General features: G+C 53.0%; 9 protein-coding genes across 9 annotated transcripts; 3 read left to right on the forward strand and 6 right to left on the reverse strand.

The window, feature by feature from the left end:
• Nucleotides 1–723: 723 nt before the first annotated feature.
• On the reverse strand, nt 724–1907 carry J4E85_011214 (uncharacterized protein; the record flags this gene model as incomplete). The annotated part of the gene is made up of 2 exons (XM_051475417.1): nt 724–1681; nt 1768–1907. 2 exons carry the CDS (start codon nt 1905–1907, stop codon nt 724–726), a joined length of 1098 nt encoding a protein of 365 aa, XP_051320705.1.
• Nucleotides 1908–4716: 2809 nt separating this feature from the next.
• On the reverse strand, nt 4717–6222 carry J4E85_011215 (uncharacterized protein; the record flags this gene model as incomplete). The annotated part of the gene is made up of 1 exon (XM_051475418.1): nt 4717–6222. One exon carries the CDS (start codon nt 6220–6222, stop codon nt 4717–4719), a length of 1506 nt encoding a protein of 501 aa, XP_051320706.1.
• A 596-nt stretch (nt 6223–6818) lies between these two features.
• Nucleotides 6819–7943, reverse strand: J4E85_011216 (uncharacterized protein; the record flags this gene model as incomplete). Its single annotated transcript, XM_051475419.1, has 1 exon — nt 6819–7943. The coding sequence occupies one exon, from the start codon at nt 7941–7943 to the stop codon at nt 6819–6821; it is 1125 nt and encodes a 374-aa protein (XP_051320707.1).
• A 2841-nt stretch (nt 7944–10784) lies between these two features.
• J4E85_011217 (uncharacterized protein) lies at nt 10785–11745 on the reverse strand (the record flags this gene model as incomplete). The annotated part of the gene is made up of 2 exons (XM_051475420.1): nt 10785–10929; nt 10985–11745. The coding sequence occupies 2 exons, from the start codon at nt 11743–11745 to the stop codon at nt 10785–10787; spliced, it is 906 nt and encodes a 301-aa protein (XP_051320708.1).
• Nucleotides 11746–12126: 381 nt separating this feature from the next.
• J4E85_011218 (uncharacterized protein) lies at nt 12127–12684 on the reverse strand (the record flags this gene model as incomplete). The annotated part of the gene is made up of 3 exons (XM_051475421.1): nt 12127–12360; nt 12412–12509; nt 12558–12684. The coding sequence occupies 3 exons, from the start codon at nt 12682–12684 to the stop codon at nt 12127–12129; spliced, it is 459 nt and encodes a 152-aa protein (XP_051320709.1).
• A 1662-nt stretch (nt 12685–14346) lies between these two features.
• Nucleotides 14347–16383, forward strand: J4E85_011219 (uncharacterized protein; the record flags this gene model as incomplete). The annotated part of the gene is made up of 1 exon (XM_051475422.1): nt 14347–16383. The coding sequence occupies one exon, from the start codon at nt 14347–14349 to the stop codon at nt 16381–16383; it is 2037 nt and encodes a 678-aa protein (XP_051320710.1).
• An 817-nt stretch (nt 16384–17200) lies between these two features.
• J4E85_011220 (uncharacterized protein) lies at nt 17201–18468 on the forward strand (the record flags this gene model as incomplete). Its single annotated transcript, XM_051475423.1, has 2 exons — nt 17201–17274; nt 17325–18468. 2 exons carry the CDS (start codon nt 17201–17203, stop codon nt 18466–18468), a joined length of 1218 nt encoding a protein of 405 aa, XP_051320711.1.
• Nucleotides 18469–18765: 297 nt separating this feature from the next.
• Nucleotides 18766–20022, reverse strand: J4E85_011221 (uncharacterized protein; the record flags this gene model as incomplete). The annotated part of the gene is made up of 4 exons (XM_051475424.1): nt 18766–18798; nt 18845–19162; nt 19311–19914; nt 19964–20022. The coding sequence occupies 4 exons, from the start codon at nt 20020–20022 to the stop codon at nt 18766–18768; spliced, it is 1014 nt and encodes a 337-aa protein (XP_051320712.1).
• Nucleotides 20023–20745: 723 nt separating this feature from the next.
• Nucleotides 20746–21481, forward strand: J4E85_011222 (uncharacterized protein; the record flags this gene model as incomplete). Its single annotated transcript, XM_051475425.1, has 2 exons — nt 20746–21311; nt 21463–21481. The coding sequence occupies 2 exons, from the start codon at nt 20746–20748 to the stop codon at nt 21479–21481; spliced, it is 585 nt and encodes a 194-aa protein (XP_051320713.1).
• Nucleotides 21482–21751: the final 270 nt, after the last annotated feature.

Consider the following 21751-nt stretch of genomic DNA (forward strand, 5'->3'; position numbering starts at 1 on the left):
ACTTGTCGCGAAAGCTCGCCATTGTCCATCCCAAAGCAGAGCGAGTAGTCTCCGCAGACAGACCGCCTGAACAGCGCCGTCGCAACTCCGGTCGGCCAACCTACATAGGACGCCGCCCTGCCAGCCGAACCCAATTTCGAGGACGTGGCTGACCGCCGATCATCGGCGCTAACGACGTTCTAGCGCCTTGGCAGATATGCAGTCGCGTGGCTAGGGTGAAGTGGCGGTGATAAGCGGCTGGGCTGGGCAAGAGATCCTGTTTTGTAGCTCTCAGGCGTGCCGTTGGTGATGCGCTTTACGGGCGTCTCAATCGTGGTAAGCTGTAGGATCGGCTGGGGGGAGTATACCTCGTTCGGCAGGTGACACTGGCCCCGGGTGTCACAGCGTCGGAAGCCAAGCGCAGCAACTCGAAACATGGCAGATGGAAGAACTGGCGCAATGTGGAAGATCAGTGTTGTGAATAATATTGATTGTGTGAACTGGAGACTCGTATTGGGGTATCATCGCGTCGGAAGACCCAGATCGAAAGTGCGACGGTAAAATGAATCGGGGCGAAAACCACCCAGCCCGAACCGAACCAAAACCGAAAACATGATAACAAATGATTTGCCCATCCCATATCTGGAAAACGCCTTGGTAATGCAACGCTATGCTATGCGATAAGCCCTTTCCTCTTTCTTCGTAAACGTATTATCTTTGCTTTGCCAGTAGAGCAAGCCGTTGCTATTGTAGTATGACATTCTCTTCCTGCTGGTATACGACGCCACTCGTGTTCTGCGCGAAGATCTTTTGTATTGGGAGCGTCAATGCGTTCATGATGTTCTCGCGGAAGTCCATCTTGACGTTGCTCTTCTCGAACCAGTAGTGGCGGATGAGCTTGCCCTGGCAGTTGCTGACTTCGACACCGGGGAAGCCATTGGCCTCTCCGCACTCAAGCTCTTTGATGTATTGCTCGTAGTCGTAGCGGATGTACTCGCCGAAAGCGGATTGCTCGTGGAAGCGGGGTTGCTTCCATTGCGAGCAGTTTGCGTAGCGGGTGTCGTCGGGGCACTCGTGCCATGCCTTGAGAATGGGCAGGGTTTGCTCGTTGTTCTGAACAATCATGAAGCCGGTGTTGGTGTAGGTGCGGTTGAAGCGGTCGGAGTTGTACTGGGGCTCTTTCGCGCTCCAAGGGTCTTTGGCCATGACGAAGGAGTGGTGCGGCTTTACGTCCCAGTGGTTGAGCATCCATTCGACAGGGACATGCAGGAAGCGGAAAGCAGCATCGGCGTCGAGGAAGATGATGAACTTGTAGTCCTTGATGTGGTTTGCAAGTGCAGAGGGCTTGATCCAGGTAGCGTGTCGGTCTTCGAATTCGCGGGCTTGAACGAACTTGTAGTCGTAGCCGTGGACAAGCGCATACGTGTAGTGGTTGAAAATACCGCCGGAAACGTGGTTGATGTTGCGCCAGTCATATTCGCCCCGTTCGTACTCCTCAGTAGACTTGAGGGGACGGGTCTCCAGATCCAGAATCAGGACGTCGCTGCCTAGGTTCTTCTTGTAGCGCGGGTTCGGTGGCAACGTGATGTGGCTGCCATTTGGTTCGCGAATGAAGGGCTCAGTCGGTGACACCTTCAGATTCTGGTACAGTAGCTTAATGACATCGCCAATGGTCGAGTCGGTCTGCGCGCTGGCTGCAGCTCTGTAGGGTCTGTTAGCTTCCGTCGGAAAAGCATTGATTAGGCCATGGCCCTTCCATCCCAAGAACCATGAATTGGCAGCACGTACAAGTTAGACTGGCCATGTGGGAAAGTCACCCGGGGTGGACTCTGCCAAGCCATGAAAGCGAAGATGAATACCAGGACACAGCCAGCGCTCACCGAGAGCGCGAGCAACGGGCTCCGACCTCCAGTCGACGGTAGCATCATCTTGGGCGGCGTAGATCCAGGAACGAGGATAGATCCAAACGAGCGACGCGAGAGTGCAGACGGAGATGTTACGATGGCGATAGGGGGTGCAGCGTGCTGTGGCAGGGCGTCGGGGGATCAGCACATTTTAAAAGACGACAGACCCGCCAGCTCGTCAGCACCAGCCAAGACGCGCAGGAGGTGGCATGGGGCGCTGGGGGCCGGCGAGATTGCGCTTGGCAGGCCCTTCAGCCTTTTGCGGTGTCCCTGCAGCCAGACGCCCCCGAACCTGGATCCACTGGCGGTGCTAAAGTGGCTTCTGGATCCCGTCTTGGGGCGAATCAGACGCTGGCCCGCTGCTGAGCCGTGAATCTTTCCAAATGGTGTTGATGCACGGTTCCTGCCGCGCTGGTAAACGGCTGGCACGGCATCACAGTGCAGTTGGCGGTCATGTGCGGCTGTGGCTGACAGCGCATCAATATAGACGAAGTCGAAGCTGTTGATATTTTCCGAGGAACAGAGGACAGCTGTTGTTGTACGTGTTGGGCTCGAGGCCATTTCCAGTGCGACCGGACGAGCGAAGATGGTGGCAAAGGGTCCAAATTGGGGCGACGCCTACCAGAAACTGGTAATCTCCCCGCCGGACTACCCGCCCCACTCGACATCTCCATCCCGCCTCCTGACATCTTCGCTGTTCCCGATAAGCCAACGCCTCCTTTCCAACATGCAGAACCACCCCGCATCCGACGCCGCTGTCTGTTGCTGTCTGAAACGAACCTGTGTCCACTGCAGCGAAGGCCGTGTTTCCTGGGCGGTGCCACAATATGCGGCTGCTGACTGGGCGTTCCGCACTTCCGTGGAGCAATCAAACGTTCGACATTGTAAGCGTCAATGCAATAAGCTCGGTGATTACTACACCTATGGGGCTACGATGGATAGCCTAGGTATCATCACTGGCCCTGATCAGTGATCATCTCTGGGGCCGTTGTCTATTTCTTACGTTCTTGTCGTCAGCCTGCCGTGCGGCGGCGTCGACTTGTCAAACCTCGAGTACGCGACACAACTCTGACTCTCGGTAACTAACTGCACGGGTGTTCTTAACTTAAAACTGACTTCGTGACGTTGCTGCATAGACCTGATGCGGCGTAGCCTTGTCCGCATTGTATGCACGCAAACGCCAACCGATACTCAGGTTTACAGGAACTGGATGCCTGATCTGCCACTCGGGTTTTACCCACCCTAGCGCAGTGCTTGAATGGACGTCAGAGAACTGATTTCCTTGTATGATGGTTGTTTCTAGAGGTCTTGTCACTATTGTCGTTTGGCTGACTGTTTCCTTCGTCTTGCGTCCGCTTTCTCGCCCATTCTCTTCGAGACGAAGCAAACCTTCCTCTCCGCTCAGTATGTATATCGGGTGCGCCACCACTTTCCTTCTCGACCCAATACACCATAAGCCATACAACTAGGTCACAGCTACCAGACACAATGACAGAAGTAGGTCACCACCAAATCGAACAGTCGTCAACCCCAGGCGTTCCTTTGCCACCACAACCTTCCGCGCCGACGAAGTCTGATCCTATCGACACCAGCAGCCAGCCAAATCAATATGAAGAGATACAGGCTTCCCCCGCCGACGACAGACACGATCGCGAGGGACGGCGCGAAAGCATGCCGACCCCAGAAGACGACAATACTGGCAAAAATACCCCTACACCACGACGCATAACTAGGTTTACCGCAATGGCAGTCTGGGTCATACTCGCGTTCTACGAGGGCATCTTATACATTTCCGGTGCTCATCGCATCACCGCCGCGTTCACCACGGTCTCGGTCTGTACCGCAATCACTTCGTTGCAGCCCTCCTTCCTTGGCAACTTCATCTACCTCATATTGTACGCAATCGGCTTCTTGGCGTCAGTCATCGAGTCATCGGTCTATAAGGGTTATGCTCATGGCTCAGATAGTCACTCTAGATCCTCCTCACGCCAATGTAGTTCTGGCAGCTCATCGCCAAAATCAAGGCCCGCGGTCCCAAAGAAGAGTAGCCGTGTCAGTAATATGAAGATTTAGCTCACCACTTCCACGCTCCTCTGGTCCTGGAGAGCTGGGGGAAGCAGTAAATCGAAGGCCGGTAGAAGAATACCCCTCGATTGAAGAATTCTTCGATCCTGCGCCATGATGAAGATACGTGAGCGGATATGTGAAGTGCGGCAGGGCAGCGGCGATTATAGTAGCGTATATTGTTGGGTGTTGTAGTTTAGTGCAGAAGATTACATCGTATTCAGAATTGTAAAACACTCCTTAACCATGTATCCACGATCCCCAGCTGCTGCGACAACACGAGAGACAGGTATAGAACAACGTCTTTGACTACCACAACTCGCTTGCTTGAGTCACGCGCCCAGCGCATTAGACATTGTGGCACACAACAATCACCAACACTGCGTTTGTTCCTTTACCCATCTCTTCCCACTTAAACATCTAGTCACCCTTGCCGTTTCCACTCCATACCAGCACTATGACATCACCCAACGCAGAACCCAGTTTCAGTCCAGAATTCCTAGCAAGAGTCGCACAGATCCTGAACCCTTGCGCGGCAACGTTTACACCGCAGGCACAACCCAAGTCTTCCTCAGCTAACTCATCGGATGGGCGTGAGCGACCTATCCGGCAGCCCACCATACCACCCACAGCTGAAGACCTACGAGAAGGCAAGGCGAAGAACTTTGTGTGGCCGTCATCACAGTCGAAAGACGCGAAAGGATGAATATGACGCATCTTCAGACATAGTATAGATACATCAACAAAATGAACCCTATCTAACACCTCATTAAAGCCACTTATACCCTCCCTCCCCACCCGTCTGATTAGTACTAGCACTAGCCATCTCCTCATACTTCCTCCGTACCTCCGCCATCATCTTCTCTCGCTTCTTCCTCGCTCTATTCTTTTCTCTCACGCTGCGCACTACTTCGACGATATCATCGACACGGCCTTTTGCTGTGGTGTATAGGCCGAAACAATCTCCACCACCACCGCCGCTGCCACTGTGGGGTTTGCTATTCACCCTGGCAGGTACCGTGGGTGCGCCATCCGTGACATCTGCGGTCGCACGTCTGCGGAGCGCGATAAGTTCCTCAAAAGCTTCATCTGGGTCGCGCATCCTATTCACGGTGATGTGATGCGTGGCTCTGCGTTGAGGTAGTGTGGGTGAAAGACGAATATCCGAGTCCTTCCTTAGTTTATGAGAACTCTTTTGCGCTGGGAAGGTTTGCGCTCGGCGTTGCTTAGTGAGAGGCGGTGACACACTTTCTTCAAGAGGAGGTGTACTCTTCCTAGGTAGCAATGGCTCTTCCAAAGTGATACTTCTGCCTCTCTTGCTGCTCTTCCGGGGTATGGGCGGTGTCTCATTCCGTGGTTCTGATACTCGCGGCAGTGGTACTTGCGCATCTTTCTGGAAGAGACTCCATCGCAGCATGGATGCGCGTGCTGGTCTGTCCTTACGACCGTGCTGGTGACTCATGCGCTTTGTGTAACTACGTCGATTGGCGAGGGGCTCTGGTGCGGTTCTAGGCTCGGCAAAAGTCGTTACGATCTGGAGAGAAGGACGGCCGCCTAGCTCTAGCTTGTTGTACTTGTGCGTCGGCGGTAGGGCGCTGCCACGAGGTGAAGGCTTGGGCTTGCTGGGTATACGCAGGGGAGGTGGCACGGCGGAATGTGTAGACACTTCGTCTAGCACTCTCTGACGCGGTAGCCGTGGCGCTTTGCCGGTTCCCATTATCTCGCTGAATAGATCGGCGACGGTATCGCGCTTTGTAGTCTTCGGCTTGACTTCGCTGTTGGCGTCCTCTGATGTTGCTTCGCTGGAGGTTACGGGACTGAACACGTCGACTCCGCTATCTTGAACACTCTCTCGGAGGGCTATAAAGCTTCGTGGGGGCGATGATATCGACCTCAAAGCTGGATGTATCCGGCGGGCCGGTGACCTTCCTTCCCGACTTTCGCTTTCAGCTACCGCCCTCATACTCTTCGGTGAGTATTCCTGTCTCAGCCTATCTTCATTTACCGACTTCGGCTGAATGCAGTCGTTAAGCATCCACTCTTTCTCCAAGGCACTCAGAGTATTCCCTGTCCCGCTGATCGCGGATGAAGTGGACGCCGTCTTATGCGGCTCGTCCTTTGGTGGAACCGGTGGCGCAAAGGGATTGCGCGCCGTAGAGCTTGTCGCCGTGTCGCGCTTGACATCACGGTCGTGAATTGGGATTGCAGCGGACTCGGATCTGCGGCGTGCTTGGGAGTGAACGAAGTGAGCGAAGGGGTTCTCCGGCTGCGGCATGGTGTCGTCGTGCTGGGAATCACGAAGATCGGGAACGCGGGGTTTCTGAAGTCTGCATCGATCATACCCCATGTCGCTGACCGCAGAGGGCTACGGTGGGGATGATCAAGGGAGAATGCTAGTGCTGAGAGAAGCTGATTAGCAATGAGGATGCAAGTTTATGGGAGTCATGCCCGATGACTCAGGTATGATGACATCGGCAGGCTGAATTGAGATGGGATGGAAGGTATGTTTGCGATTGGTAATTTCTATAAAGAGACGTGGCGAATTCCGTGCCAGTATATCGTCGTGGAATGAAGGGAAAACGCCTTAATGCTGGTAATGGTGGCGTACGGGTATCCGATACATGTGAAAGACCAAGAAAACGCCGTTAACAAATGCTAGCACTAGCTGGTGTAAGACGCGATGAGCACGCTACGGTGCTGAATATCGCTGTATGCTGAATGCTGGAGAAAGGAAAGGTGCCATAACCACAAATTGCACGATATTGCTCGCTGCAATCATGCCTCATCATGGTCGCTATACAACACGCACTGACATGATGGGAAGTCCACACATGCCATATCGCGAGACCTAATAGTAGTACTGCGTAAGCCTCATTCCAGATGACCAAGATTGTGCCGAGTCAAGAGCAGCTCAGGCGCAAAGTTAGTCATGTATGAAATGTCAGCATCATTGGCAAAGTGATGAGCGGTCTCCTCCAGATTGCCAAAGATCGCCTCCATATCGTCTTGGGATATGTCTTCCATCTCTTCATCCTCATCCTCATCGTCGTCTTCGTCGATTTCGATGTCGTACTGATGTTTCGGTTCGTCCTGTTCGGCGGCCCGTGTCGAGGCCTCCCATTCTTCGATGTCGGCGCCAGCGAAGAATGAACCTTCATTTGCGTGCTCCATAGACCCTTCGTCGTCGGCAGTAGTATCGGAGTTGAGATCGAACGACGTCACCGAAAACATGTCCAGATCTTCTAATGCTGAACAGATCGAGGAAGGAAGAGAAGATGGCGTCGCGGGAGTGTAAGCATCGTCCGAGCAAGCGTTGGCCATGACTTCGTCATCGACACCTAAGGTGGTCAGATGAGAGCTTGCAGAAACGCCAATGAGAGACCTTTCCATGCTGAGTGGGTCCATGATAGCATTGCTGCCACCCACGAACTGGAGTCGAGTGCCGTATCGTACGTGAAGGTCTTGGGCGATACCGGGCGCAAACCAGACTTTGTGGAGATCGAGGCGCAAAACTTTTGCCACTCCAGAATCGAGCAGTCGTCGCAATGAAACCGTGATGGGATGGTTGGCGTGTAATACGGAGTCATCGACGCGTGAATTCGTAAGCCTTGATAAGGAGGATTGAATGCAAATTTCCAGGTCCTCGAAGGCTGCGCCGATAGTAGCTAGTGATGCTATGGTATCAGCGATCTTGCGCTCTCTTTCCGGATTCGTTCTCCCAATCGTGGCAGATACGTTGAGTCGACTTAGGAATCGAAGGTACCTATCGGCGATAGGAGGAAGCACGGTGGCGCTAGCGTTTATAGGCGACGACGGGGCGACGGTGCTGATGGGATTGTTCTTGTAGAAGTAAGAAGTAGACTCCAGATGCACCTGGTGTGAGACGGTGAAGAGTGCAAGAGAGTTGTGAGTTGGCTGCTGAGTATGACGATCGCGGAGAAGCTGGTCGTATACCATGTTGCGCAACTCTGCCGGGAAGTCGTCAAATCTTGCCATGGCGGCTACAACGGTTTTGAGTAATTGTCGCGGTGGATTAAAGTATGTGTGAGAAAGATGCAATCGGATCGGTGACTGGTGATGTCCTTTGACGATGTACCTGTTTCAGGTGGCGCGATGTGGGGTGGATTCAGCCAACGCACGACAGGGGTGAAAGCATGCGCTAATCGGGAGCACTAGGATTCACCAAGTAGAATGTCGCGACCACAGGGTGTAGTGTTGAGGGATAATGTCGTGCGGAAGAAGCAGGTCGACTGTTGCTTTGTGTGGGGTGCGGGGTGCAGTCGTGCTTGACGCGACAGCGCGGGAGTTGAGCAGGCTTTATGTGCGTGGTGGCAGTGCGATGAGGTTGGAATCAGCGAGGACGGTGCGGCAGGTTGAGCTGTTATGCGACTTCCGAAGACTGATCTACGCTAGCGTGCACACGTGAATGGCTTGGGGTCTGGCGGCTGCACAAAGCATTCAAGGGGCAGGTATACTCGCTAAGCCGCCTTTACCATGGAACGGGACTATATATGTACTCCCCCACCACACTTGATGACTCCACGGTTCCACGCAAATCGACAGAATCTCAAATCGCAGCTGCCTGATAGGATGTGCCGCATGCCGCTGGCCTATTCCGGAATGAAGGCCGTCAGGGCTGGAAACTTTCTTTACTACTATATATTGAATGCGGATGTATGCGCTGCATGCTGCGTTAGGTTTGCAGCCTACATTAAGACGAAATCTTGCCAAGTAGATGACCTAACGTCAACGTAGGCATCATAGCGTTCAGGTTTTTCTTCGAATAGTGTTGCCAGAATATTGCGATGCGCCAATCGGGAAGCGGGATATAGCAGGCGTACGGAAGGAGCATAGCACAGCCGCCCTTTCTGCCTTGAGGCTTCCTCGCTCTTGTGTGCTACCTGAATGGACGACCCAACAAGGTGCGCTCCACACTGTGATTATCCAGCATGACTGGAAAGTCACCATCGCCGAATGTGTATTGAGGATGATGGGGCCCGCCCTTTGACGACCTCAGCGCCGAAGCGGCATGCATTCAGCATGATCTCCCGTAGCGATCTTGCGGTATTTACCAGCAAGAACCAGCTTCCCACCACTCGAGCGATATATCTCTATCCGAATGCGCTCGTATGAGCTAGGTGTACGAAACCGATGCGTCAGCGGCAAGCGAAAAGGACTCGATCGTGCGTTCCCGGTGGCGGAGCTGGTAGCTAGCGGGACAGGAACAGGACAAGCGCGTGTCACCCGGTCAGGGTTTCACACCATACGCGCACACTGTCAGCGAAAGAGGAAGCAGGTGTCGTTGGCATGAGGGCAAATCGCGATTGGGGACAAGGAGGATGAAGGCAACCATGGCACGCGTCGTGAGGTGACGTTTCGCGGTGCCCGCGTCAGGATGTTCCGGCGCTAGCTTATCGATAACGCCCACGTGACGTCCTCTTTGTCCACGCGTGTCCCAACACGCACCTGCTGATGCATCGTCCTTCAGCATCTCGATTGCCTCGTGTGACTCAAAAGCGGGCCGGCGCATGATCTAGCTGGGTACCACGTCCCGCACACCATCTCCGATGTGACTCACGCCCTTGCTTCCCCGACTGTTCAATCGCTGGTGGGCATGTTCAGCGACACGACGTCATCGACGTGAGCCGTCAGTGCCACGCCGCAAGTATACATACGATGTTGCGGAGTTTGAGCTATCTAGCATGTGATGTCTGGGTGGGAAGCTGTTATCGGCTGCGGGGTCGTCACACAAGAGCAGTTCATAATATACGTGCGCCTGCGTCGGAGAGCCCGGTGGAGATGATAAAGGGATAAGTGGAAGGCCGTTGACTTGCACAGAATATTGTAAGCTATAGACAGCAGCACCCCCTATAGCTCCTCATTGAGAGCAGATCGTATACCTCCCGGCCGGTAATGACAGATCAAAAGAGTTGGCATCTTCTCCCAGAGCAACAAGCTACTGCACAGCATTGAGGTTGTCGACATGTGGCCGCAACGGGAACCAACCTGAGAACGGGCTCGATATAGAAGATCGAGTACAGATCTAGTGCCACGCACCTGTTGATGATTACGATCTCATTATGATACGTCACATAAGTTCGTCAATCGGCACACTGGCATATGCATCAAGACAGTTACCCCTCATGATAAGTAAGGGGTTCACTTCTTTCGCGACCACCATTCACACATACAGCGGTTAAATCGCGATTTCGTCCTTCACTCATCGGCAAAGGGCCACGCCGTGATAGCGCCCGCGCCGCGGTTGACGCGATACTGCCAGCATCAGAACCTCTCCATCTATAAGAAGAGCCTGTGCTACGTCTCTCTAAAGACAATCCATCACATCAGTTTTGAAGAACTCACTCCTCAACCAAGTACCTACATACTAAACTTGCCTCAGGAATAGATACCGATCATGCACTTCCTCTCCCTCATCACCGCCTTCATGGCCACAACTGCCATCGCAGTCCCTACATCATCGGTCCTGCGCCCCGATGTCACTGCCATCGACGCCGCAGTCGACGCGGCCGTCGCGGCCGAAGCCGCTGACGGAAAGCCACTCTTATGGTGCTACATCTGCGCACTCTGGTACGAGCAATGCCTCGATGTAAGTGACCTACAATCCGGAGTCTCCTAATGTAATTTCTCATCAAAACTAGACACAAGCTACCCCCGATATCTGCAGCTGTTTGACAGCTTATTACGGCGACGGTAGATGTCGTACCACAGACTGTGGATTTAGTTGCTAGAAAAATGAGTGGGGATGTTGTTGTTGATGCATTGATTTCACAGGGGTAGTTTCTTCATATTGAGTATCACGCATCCAGCGTATTGAGTCTAGAGAATGAACTTCTTCAAAAGATTGGCAAGCTTCTCCGGTTGCTCAAGTGCCAAACTATGCCCACACTCCTCAAACACCTCCGAAATATGCACCTTCTCCGCCGCAGACTCCATCTGCTCTTTAACCAGCGGTCCAAAGAATCTAAAGCTCATTAGCCTCAAGCTCCCATCAGCACAGTCTTCGCCATCAAACTTACTCCGGCGCCCCAACAGTCATAACACAACACCTCAACTTCCCCCCCGTCAAAACCTCCTCCTCAACATCCACATTAACCCAATGCGCCCTATAACTCTCCAACACACCCCTCAGCCCCCCCGGCGCCTTCAAACACCCCACCCACTCATTCACAGCCCCCTGATCCAGCGCACTAGGATTATAACACTCAGCCTTCATGAAATGCGTCCAAAACTCTTCTTCTTTCCCCTGAATCAGCATCTCAGGCACATGCGGCAGCCAAAAGAAAGGGATATGCCAATTCCACACACCGGCCTGGTTATACTGTGCTGCGATATTTTTCCGCGTGAAGAACGTTTGTTTGGTAAGGGCGTAGGAAAGCAGCATCTCGCAGAAGGAGAGGTGGGTTACGCGTTCGGGATACAGGCCCGCGAGGCAGAAGGCATATGTTGCGCCGCGGTCTTCGCCGTGGACGGCGAATTTCTCGTACCCGAGTTGCGTCATGAGTTCGGCCATGTCTTTGGCGTTGGTGCGCCCATCGTAGCCTTCGCTTGCTGGGGGCTTGTCTGTTGCGCCGAAACCGCGGAGGTCGGGGGCGATGACGGTGAACTTTTTGGTTAGGAGGGGGACGATGCGGTACCAGTAGTAGTGTGTTTTGGGTGTGCCGTGGAGGAGGAGTAGGGGTGGGCCGGATCCGGATTTGATGTAGTGGAGGCGGATGCCGTTTACACGTGCCATGTGGTGGTGGACGGGCTTGCCATCGTGGTCGTGTATTTCAGGCATTGTGGAAAGGCTGCAGTTATTCTGGATACGTTCCTATCGGCCCTGTTGGTCTTGTACCACGTTGGGCTGTTCCAGCAGTATGGTGGTGGTTCTACCCCACATTCAACGTCATGGTTCACCGATGTGTGGGCGGAGCCATTTCCGCACAAGGAACAAAAGCAAATCCATTGGCATTCCACCTCCACCGTTTTGCATCGTACGATGATTTGGATGTAAGACTTCGACAGGTATGAAACTCGCCATATTGAACAGGCACATCCAGTTATCACGCGGAAGGTCAATGAAGATTGACTCGTATCGATTGGAAAGATTTCGTATTGTCAATACAGCCTGGAGTACTGTCTTTTAGTTTGTATCTCTTTTTTACAACTCCACCCGAGCTCATGAGTCCGGAATGGCAGCAATGGCCTCAACCTCAATCAAGAAGTTACCCGGTAGCTTTCCAACCTCAACAGCCGTGCGGGCTGGCTTGGGAGTGGGCAGCATAGCAGCATACACCTCGTTCATCGCACTGTAATCCGACATGTTGGCAAGGAAGACGGTGGTTTTCATAACGTAGTCCCATGATGTGCCGGCTTCTTCGAGGATGACTGCAATGTTCTTGATGACTTGAGCCTGTATTGCGTGAGTATGAGTCCTTGATGAAGCTGAACGCGACTCATGTACCGTTTGAGCTTCAATGCCGCCTGCTACAATCGATCCATTGAACGAAGGGACGGTTCCTGAAGTGTAGACTATGCCCTTTGATGTCCATGCGCCGCTCGCTTGACAGTAATTAGCACGCAGTCATCAGACATCGGCTGGTAGCATACAGAGAATGGGTCCTTGGGTACCAAGATAGGTCACGACCGGTTGCTCAGCGAGCTTTGGTGTTGGCTTGGCAACTACGGCACCAGTAACGGCGAGGAAAGTAGTGACAATGGAGGTGAAAGAGACCATGATGAATGAACTACAGCGATTGAGTTCTGCGAGGTTATGAACGTAGAAGCACGAGTATGATAATATGAGTATTCCGATATCGTTGGCCCTATACAGTCTTATAAGAGTTGGCAATGCTCGCGGATCATCATCTCCCGACTCTTTCGTGTTCGGTCAAGTCTGACCGCCCGCGTTGTACCGAATGCCATGGCTTCCAAGAGCTGCGAGTGTCCATGTACCAGGTAAAGCTCGTTGCCAATGCTACTCCGACATGCAGCCAGTATTGTTGGATTCCAGCCACGGCTGAGGATCCGCGATACAGTCAGACCCGTTTGTAATGGTTAACGGTCCGCCGCCGGCTCCAAGGTACCGGAATGTCCACCAGGAACTGTACTACCTGTACTACACTCAGGTTGGCAGGGCCTCGCGCAACTGTTTCGGCGCCATCGTGGGGTTCAAAATCGCGTAGTTATCCAGCACGCACTAGAAAAGGAAGGAGGATAGCACTTGTGGCGAGGTGGAGCGAAGGTCAGCTAAGCTATCGCGAGAAGGGCCGTCGAAGATGTAGTTCGCCTGGGCGCCGAGATATCTCTGCATTTGTATCCTGCGTTTAACGCGCACTGTGAAGCGCGCATTCGTCCTGACGTAACGTGAGATAAAGGCTGCAGGGTGTTGAGATAAGAATCGGGGTTTAGGCCAGCCGTTGCGCGTTATCGCAATCGTGGCTCCACCTGGGGTATCCATGGCTTGCCGCTCATTTGCCGAGAGGATCTAGACCCCTGTCTGAACTTCCCTCCGTGAAGGACAAGCCTTTCCTTGCGGAGTTTTGGCATTGTTACCGGACGAAGTTCTATGCCACGTTTTTGACATATCTTGTGTCCGACTCATGCTGGTAGCTAAGCCCCACATGGACGCGTTCAGTGCGTTGTAGGGTCGCGCTGGACGAACATGCACATCATCGCACGCACCCCGCTTCTGTGTCACCTTCGCAATAACGCAGTCGATGGGTTATGTAGCCTTCATCTAGAGGCATGTTTTGTGAGAGTTGCGTCCTTCGTGCTTGTTCGAATGACCTGGCGGTCCATGATGTCTGGTGTCGAGGGGAACCGCATTGGATGGTTCAAGGTAGCATCGTGAAGTTGCATAGGCAGCGCTGGTATCAGAGCCGAGATCGCTCGGAATGACGGTCGTAGCTAAGCCGAGACTCCTGTCTTATCCGATGTGGGTTATCTTGTCGTCGGTAGGAACCTCAGTCCACAATACCATCTCTTCCGTAAGCTGAATCTCCACACTATCACCCGTACTGCATAGCGCTACTGCACCTCGCTTCGAGGGTATACTGCGGGTCAACTGTAACAGGCATTTGGGCGTGTCGCGTACCCCATCTTACTTGCGAAAAGTCTTGTAGAAGTCGCGCATGTCGACGCCTTGTAGTCCTTATCGCGGCCGAATGCATAGAATTTTTGTTAGGCCAACGGCAAACGGTCCGTCGCAACGACAACTTCCGATGATCATAGGCACGCCCTACGACGATAAGGCTTGGTGACCAACGGGAATGCGAAAGAAGGTGTAAGCTTGTGCAGTACTGCCCGCTGTGGTCATGCATGTAGATCCGTATATGAGCAGGGCATCTTTCCCTTCATCTCACACTCCTCATCACATCCATCTCTTCTTCACACCACAATGAAGGGTCTTTTCACAGCCTCTTCGGCTGCCCTGTCTTTGGCTGGTGGTGCTATCGCCAGCCCAGTTGCTCCTCGATCGGAGGTTGTGTTTTTCAAGCCCCTGGCTGTCACATCCAACTCGGTACACAACGTCCATGTCGGCTATGGAGACGATGACTTCGAGGGCGAGATTCGTTTGGTGTATGGCGAATGCGGCATGAAGAGCCACGCCGACGGTCACCACGACGTGGCATCCCACTACATCAAGCGATCAAGTCGTCCCGAGCGGTTCGTCTGGATCGTACCGGATGATGCTGTCCACGGCGGATGCCTTCACGCCTACTCAGGCTCTAACTTGATTGGCCGCTCAGCGCCCATCTCGATCCAACATCCACCAAGGAAACGAGAGGAGATCTCCGACGTGGCTGACGCCATGGGTCCTTGGTTCGACGGTGTGGCCTACATGGAGGCGAAGCAAAACAACGCATCATATGCCGCAGTCGAGAAGAGCAAAAAGATCGCCATTGTTGGTGGAGGCATGTCGGGGTTGATGACCAGTCTTCTCCTCGACTCCGTAGGCATCCACGACTGGCACATCCATGAGTCCTCGCAGCGTATTGGCGGCCGTATCAGGACGAAGTACCTTGCAGGCAGCACGCCCGAGCAATACCAGTACCAGGAGATGGGGCCTATGCGATTCCCTGTCTCGATCACCTACCCGGACCAGAACGAAACACTGGAAATCAATGACCACAAGATGGTTTTCCAGCTCGGAGACGTTCTGAACCAGATGAACGGGGGCAACACCAGCGATCTTGCCGTCAACTTCATCAACTGGATCCAATCAAGCCCAAACCTGCCCGCTAACTCGAATGGGTACCGTCTGCCAAACGGCCGTATTCCTAGCGCAGCGCAGATCAAGAGCAACGCAACGGCCTACACATTGCCAGCAGCCGAGGGCCCAGACGAGGAGGCCGTGGAGAAGGCGGAGGAGGCATACGAAGAATTCGTTGGATACACACCGGAAGTCGAGCGTGAGATCGCCACCAATGTCTTCAAGGCCCACAAGAATGCCGTCGACAAGGGTCTCTTCCATTGGTCTGAGGCTGCGTACATCAAGTACGCACTGAACGCCAGCGATGATGTTGTGGACTACATCACTGGCAACGCCGACGCTCCGATCTGGGAATACGACACTGTATACTTCAAAGCCACGGATTGGCGAACCATTGACAAGGGTCTGGAGTCATTGCCGCGTGCTTTCTACCCCCACGTTCAGGATCGTCTGACTCTGGGACGCAAGGTGACCGGCCTGAAGCACGATGAGAGCACCGGCAAGATCGCTGTCCAATGGCGCCAAGATCCTTTCGCCATGGAGCCGGAGAGTGAGGAATACGACTACGCAGTCGTTGCGGTGCCTTTCTCCAAGGTCAGGCTATGGGATCTCCCCCAGTACTCCTCGCTTCTGTCGCGCGCCATCAGCGAGATGAACTACCAGCAGTCCTGCAAGGTCTCTCTGCACTACAAGACTCGATTCTGGGAACACCTCCCAGAGCCCATCATCGGTGGCTGCGGCTCAGTCGACATCGCAGGTATCGGCAGCGTTTGCTACCCCGCGTACAAGGTCAACTCAACTGGGCCCGGTGTCATCCTTGGATCGTACATCTCTGGTACCCTGGCGCGCTCGGTGGGTGCGCTCAGCGAAGAAGACCACGTAGCAATGGTCCAGCGGGCGATGGTGGAGATTCATGGCGATGTGGCTTCCGAGCAGTGGACTGGTGCATACGAGCGCCAGTGCTGGGAGACCGACGAGCACCAAGCCGGTGCTTGGGCCTCCCCATTCGTTGGCCAGCAGGATCTGTTCCTGCCCGCCTACTACAAGACCGAAGCCCAAACCATCTTCATCGGTGAGCACACCAGCTACACACACGCTTGGATCTTCTCAGCACTTGACTCCGCCGTGCGCGGCACTTCGCAACTGCTGCTGGACATGGGTCTGGTCGACGAGGCGAAGCAGATCGTGGACACCTGGATGGGAAGGTGGATCTCCATATAGATGGATCAATAGAAGAAAGTAAAAGCTAGTTAAACAGCATAATGATGAATAATGTCTGATCAATGCGACAATGCACTGTAATGGTGGTGAAGTGAGGTCGTGAGAATTATTGAAAGACGCGTGGTGCAGGCGCGATGGGGTGCGACTCCCCTGCGATGGCGTCATCGCCCCTGAAAGTTTGAGACCGATGCTTTCACATGCACGTCTCCAACCATCCTTAATCCTCTTCGCAAAGCTCTCTTCGGCCCTCCATCAGCCAGGTGACAACAGCCGCGCATGAAGCAGTCCTACTTCGGCGGAGAATGCGATCGTCCAGCCAAATACCACGTCGTTCGTGTCGGCTGCCCATCGTGCCGATCATGGGACCTCGGGAGTATCCTTGGCGATGACAGTTCACGTGATCACGCGTTCAATCACCTCCAAACACGATGCCTAGTTGCATCTGGGCAACCCGGACACAACGGTTGGTGTCGCGACACTCACGAATTCGAGCCAGTGTTGCTCAACGTGTTGCGCGTCCACACCGAGCGATCGGACCGACAACGCCATCTTACCTATCTCAGAGGGATCCCAAACAGGTGCGCTACTGTCTATATCAGTATAGAAGAAAAGGAGTAGCCAAACTCCAAGGTGATGTAGGCTTCTCAGAGGGTTATAATTCTCTTCTTGTATAGCGTGATGCTACCACAAAACCCGATCGATGAGCCAACTCGTCATTTCCGAAGTTGCGCCGCAACCCGGTATGAGTGTGAATATGTATGTTACGAAGTTCACTTGCGCGCAACACGAGTTGCTCAAACAACAACATCTCTGGACCATGGCGACACCTCATCCAGAGAATCCAATACCGCCGGCTGGAACCCTCAAGCGAGTTCATGATATGCTTGACAAGTAAGGCAAACCTTAAGTGAGATACAGCTTTCCTTACTGATGATTCCAAGAGACTGGGCCAAACTAGCGCCATCCACGAAGAGGATCAAGACCTTAGTCCACGATAAAGAACGAGCACCCCTTATTGTCCAAGCACTATCGCGTGGAAAAGATCGCCTTGCTTCCACTCCTTACGCCTACGATATACGCGTCGCCTGGGAAACCTGGAAGAGCTACGCGGAGTCTCTTTCTCCCAAAATCTACCTTGAGGGACTGAAGAGGAAACGCATCTTTTCCAAGTCCAACTACAACAGAGAAGTACGTCGTTCTGTATGTCATGGACTTCTCGAGAAGATTACAGCGCGAGAGATTCGGGACCAGATATACGGATATCTTGTTGAACCGGGTACCGTTAGGCTGGTTGGGATTGTAGATCACGACCACCTTCACTACAACGACTATGGCCAAGGCAGTACATACGTGGGTAAACGCGGAAGAGCCTGTTTGTCTATACAAAACCGTGAACGTTGGACATTCGATTTGCAATGTTCGCGGTTGGATCTATCGGACATCTGGCTGTGCGAGCGTGTCGGCCACAATTTCTTGGTTGAACTTGTGGAGCACTGGTACAGAGTCAATACCTTCGCCATCTGGGAACCGGATGACTTATCTCTCGTCGCCGATCTCGCTACCCAAGATCGCTGGCAGCTGGGCATTGTGCCACGCGACCATATCAGGAATGTTCAATTCAAGATGTCCATGGCTTTCGTCGAGCGAGATCGCCATGGTGTACCGCCATGGCAACTGCCACTGCTGCGCCACCGATTGGAACAGTTACTGCAGTTCAATCGGGGTACCACGATTAGACTCGGGATTATCAGCAGCCGAACAACTAGAAGCAGGTCCCGCCGGAGCGCATTTTCACACGGCATTATGGAGGTGGCCTTGTGGGCACGAGATAAACGCATTCTTTGGGAGCGCGGCGTACCCGAGAAATTGGAGTTTGTTAAGGATCTGGAGAGCGGACTCTTCGACACATTCAAGAAGCTATGTGCAGCTGGGCTCCGTTTGGTGTTCAAGGTGGATGATGGTTTGGAGTTCTCCGTCAATAAAGAGGAAGAGATCACCTATGATTTGTGGGTGGAGAAGATACTGGCTTATCAACCGGCGAGGAGACAGCGCCACTACTTCGATTGGAGAATACAAACGGACTAATCTGTACCTAAAAACCATGATAATCACGCCTGGAGGCCGCAGGTAGGCGGAGGGCCTGGTTTATCGTGAGTTCTATTCGTTTGGAAGTCTACAAGCTTCATTATCCCTCGTGTAATTACCCAAATTCAACACGTCTGGAGCGTCTCAGGGACTTCCTATCTTCTCCGCCGCACCCTTGCATCGCCATGTCATCTCCAACACACGCTATTACCTGCACATTTTCCTCTTCCATCACCCTGTAGTCTACAATGCTTACTCAAGAAACTCCTCAGACGAATCAGAGTCATCACTGGCCGCTCATTCACGGAGGGCGCGTTTCGCAAGTATGGCCTGGGACGAATTTAGCGAGTGTCTGTCCCCACACCATGTGACTTACTTTGTCATTATCCTCGATTTTCTCCTTCCAACACTCTTCCGTCAGCTCCTCGCTTGCAACCTTAAACTTCAAGTGGTAGCCCAGCTTCACCGTGACACGGTATTCGGCTGCAATCAAGTTCTGAATGCCTGGAAAGAGAAGTGCGAGATCTCGAGGCGGGACTGCTGCGCTGGGGTCTGCCATTGCCCTGAACACTGCGTCTGTCGGTATAGCCTGGAAGCTGAGCAGAACGTTGGCACCAGTCTTGAGCGTGTAAAGCTCAGCCAGATCTTTAGCGAGTTTGTCACAATCGCCTGACGAGATGACAGGGGTGAATAGCTATCAAGCTGTTAGCACCGATAACAAAATGAATTTTGAGAATACAAATAATAAGATGTCTGAAATTGCCTTAGCTAAAGCGTAGCAAGGAGAATACATACTAGTAAAAAGTTAGCAAAATAACCTGAGAGCTATCCGTGGCGGCTACTTTACCCTCAATGCTCCGGATCAGCTTCTGCGTATCGAGGCCGAAGCCATGAAAGTCGGTTCTGAGAAATAGATCGACGTGGATGGCTTGCATGAAGCGAAACGTGGAGAGCCTGTACCATGCGTGAGCTAGCTCCAGCATCGTGTCTTTGAGTATTGCCCTCGCCTCGAGTAGGTGGCCGTAGCCATTGCGTGTGAGTGACGTCTGGAAGTGCTTCGAACGACTTGCGCTCGTGTGACCTGGGATGGCGAATGCTGGCGAGGCGGACGCCACCAGGTCGTGATGATTGATACTGATCGCCAACTGGTCGCCGCCTATCATATAGCCGTATACCTCATCGCGAAGTTCTCGGGCAAACTCCGTCTGTAGTAGTTCCAGAACAATTCGCTGACGGTAAGCCGTGAAATCCTCTAAGTACTGTTGGAGAACGTTCTCGAGCTGGTCTAGTTTTGCCGTGAGTTTGGCCAGCTTTTGCTTGAGATTTTGGAATCGTTGTCGGGTCTTCAAGGTAAGATTACTACGCTTTTGATGAGGCCTTGTGCGATTGAGCTTAGCTCGGTCGGGTGCTTCGATGTGCTTCAGAATGTGAATGTGCCTGAGAGCACTGCAATTATTAGCTGCTGCTAGATTCGTAGACTCCGGACGGAACTTACTGGGAAACGAATCCACGGTCGAGAAAGAATCCCACAGCGGGCGGAGTGCGCACCTCCATGGTGGTGGCTGGATAACTGGTAAGTCGAAAAAGTGGTTGAAGAAAGGCCGGGGCGGGTAGTTGAGACTGTAGGGGCTGAGGGGTGGGTGATCTTCTCAACGCGGCGTTGCGATCAGTCATCCAAAGTGCATGTGAAGGGAAAGAACACACGGGCCAGAGACTCAACCTACGGAGTGAAATATGTGGATTACAGGTCAGTCACGCCAACCTAGAAAAAACCCAAACAGCCTAGAGCCTACGTTAACATTAGGTAACCTACTTTCCAAGGTCTTGGCTTAATGTAGCCTGCAGACCTGATTCAACCCAACCAAATCTCTTAGAACTTCAACCCCACCATCTAAGCCCCCCAAAAGCGAAAGCAATATGGCTTACACAGTCGATTTGACTCGTGAAAACGTGTACATGTAAGTCATCTCAAAAGCCTCATACAAAAATCTGAACAGGTGAGCTGCAGCATACATGGGAACAAAAATGAAAGTCGCGATAACCCTGAAGGCAATGTAGACACCTGGGTCATTGATGGAGTGGCTGTTCAGTGCTAATATGAGGACCAGCACACTCAGATATTGCGCACTTATCGACCATGTTCTGAACAAGAACAGCCCACTACTCACGGCGTCCCAAATCGCAAGTCTGGATCGTACGCAGTCAGAATACGAAGACTTCGCCGATGCCCATATCGAACATTACGCGCAGCAGTCCTGTCGGGCATTGTGTACCGCCATGCAACATAAGCTTCCCCGCAAGCTCCGGGACATGATATACGACCACATCCTCTCCCCTGCTCGAGATGAACCGATTTTCATCAACAACGATTACTTCGAAATCGTCGACGAGCCATACCGGGACATTATTGCGGGTTACGCCGAGGAACGCGGATACGGATACGCGCATATGTGTAGCGAGAAATTTGTTGATCTGGACACTATGAGCGAGTTTGCACGTCGCTGGTATTATCATACCAGATTGTGGCTATATCTCACACCTACGGAGGTCGCTGAGTTCTTCGAGACTGATATCTGGGGTCTCGGTCTGGAAGGCAATCGTCTGCTGCGCCATGTCGAGGTCGAGTTGTGCGAACAATTCGACGAAGACGACGCCACTCCACTCCGACAATGCCTATTCAAGCTCGCGCCTGGCGCATCGATCGTTTTCCACCTGCGAGTAGATTACATTTATGGCCCAGGTGAGTACACGTATGACGAGGAATTCACCATGTGCCTCCTCTCCGAACGCGTGAGCGAGCTATTTTCTCTGATGCGGCAGCTGATCGAAGCTGGCTATGAATTGTATGGGGCGCTGGATGGGTATGAAGACTTTCGCGTCACTCCCGCCACTCTGGACCGAGAAATTTGGAAAGACACGCTGATGGCGCATTGCGAAGGCCGTGATTGTGGGTAGATTCGACTGGTATTGAAGAGCCTTACTGACCACGAACAGGGGCGTGATCGACACGTGACTGCAGGTGGTCATGATGCGACTGGGAGTAAACATCCTCGCAACTTACTGCAAGTGACTGGGTAAGCGCAATTGAACGGGCGTATGCTATATGTAGCGTGCAATCAACTACTTGTTCTCATGATCTCGACGGTGTACGCGCATGTATGCACCTTCCTCATATAAGTGCCGCCATTTGAACACGGCAGTCGCGGTGACTACCTCCTCGCTTTTGCATCGCGGCATCCATTTGCGCATGCCATATGTTCCAGGTTCAGCACGGAGAATGGAG

This window comes from Alternaria conjuncta (genome assembly GCF_024043145.1).
Source record: "Alternaria conjuncta strain BMP 0040 chromosome Unknown scaffold_32, whole genome shotgun sequence".
Lineage (NCBI taxonomy): Eukaryota > Fungi > Ascomycota > Dothideomycetes > Pleosporales > Pleosporaceae > Alternaria > Alternaria conjuncta.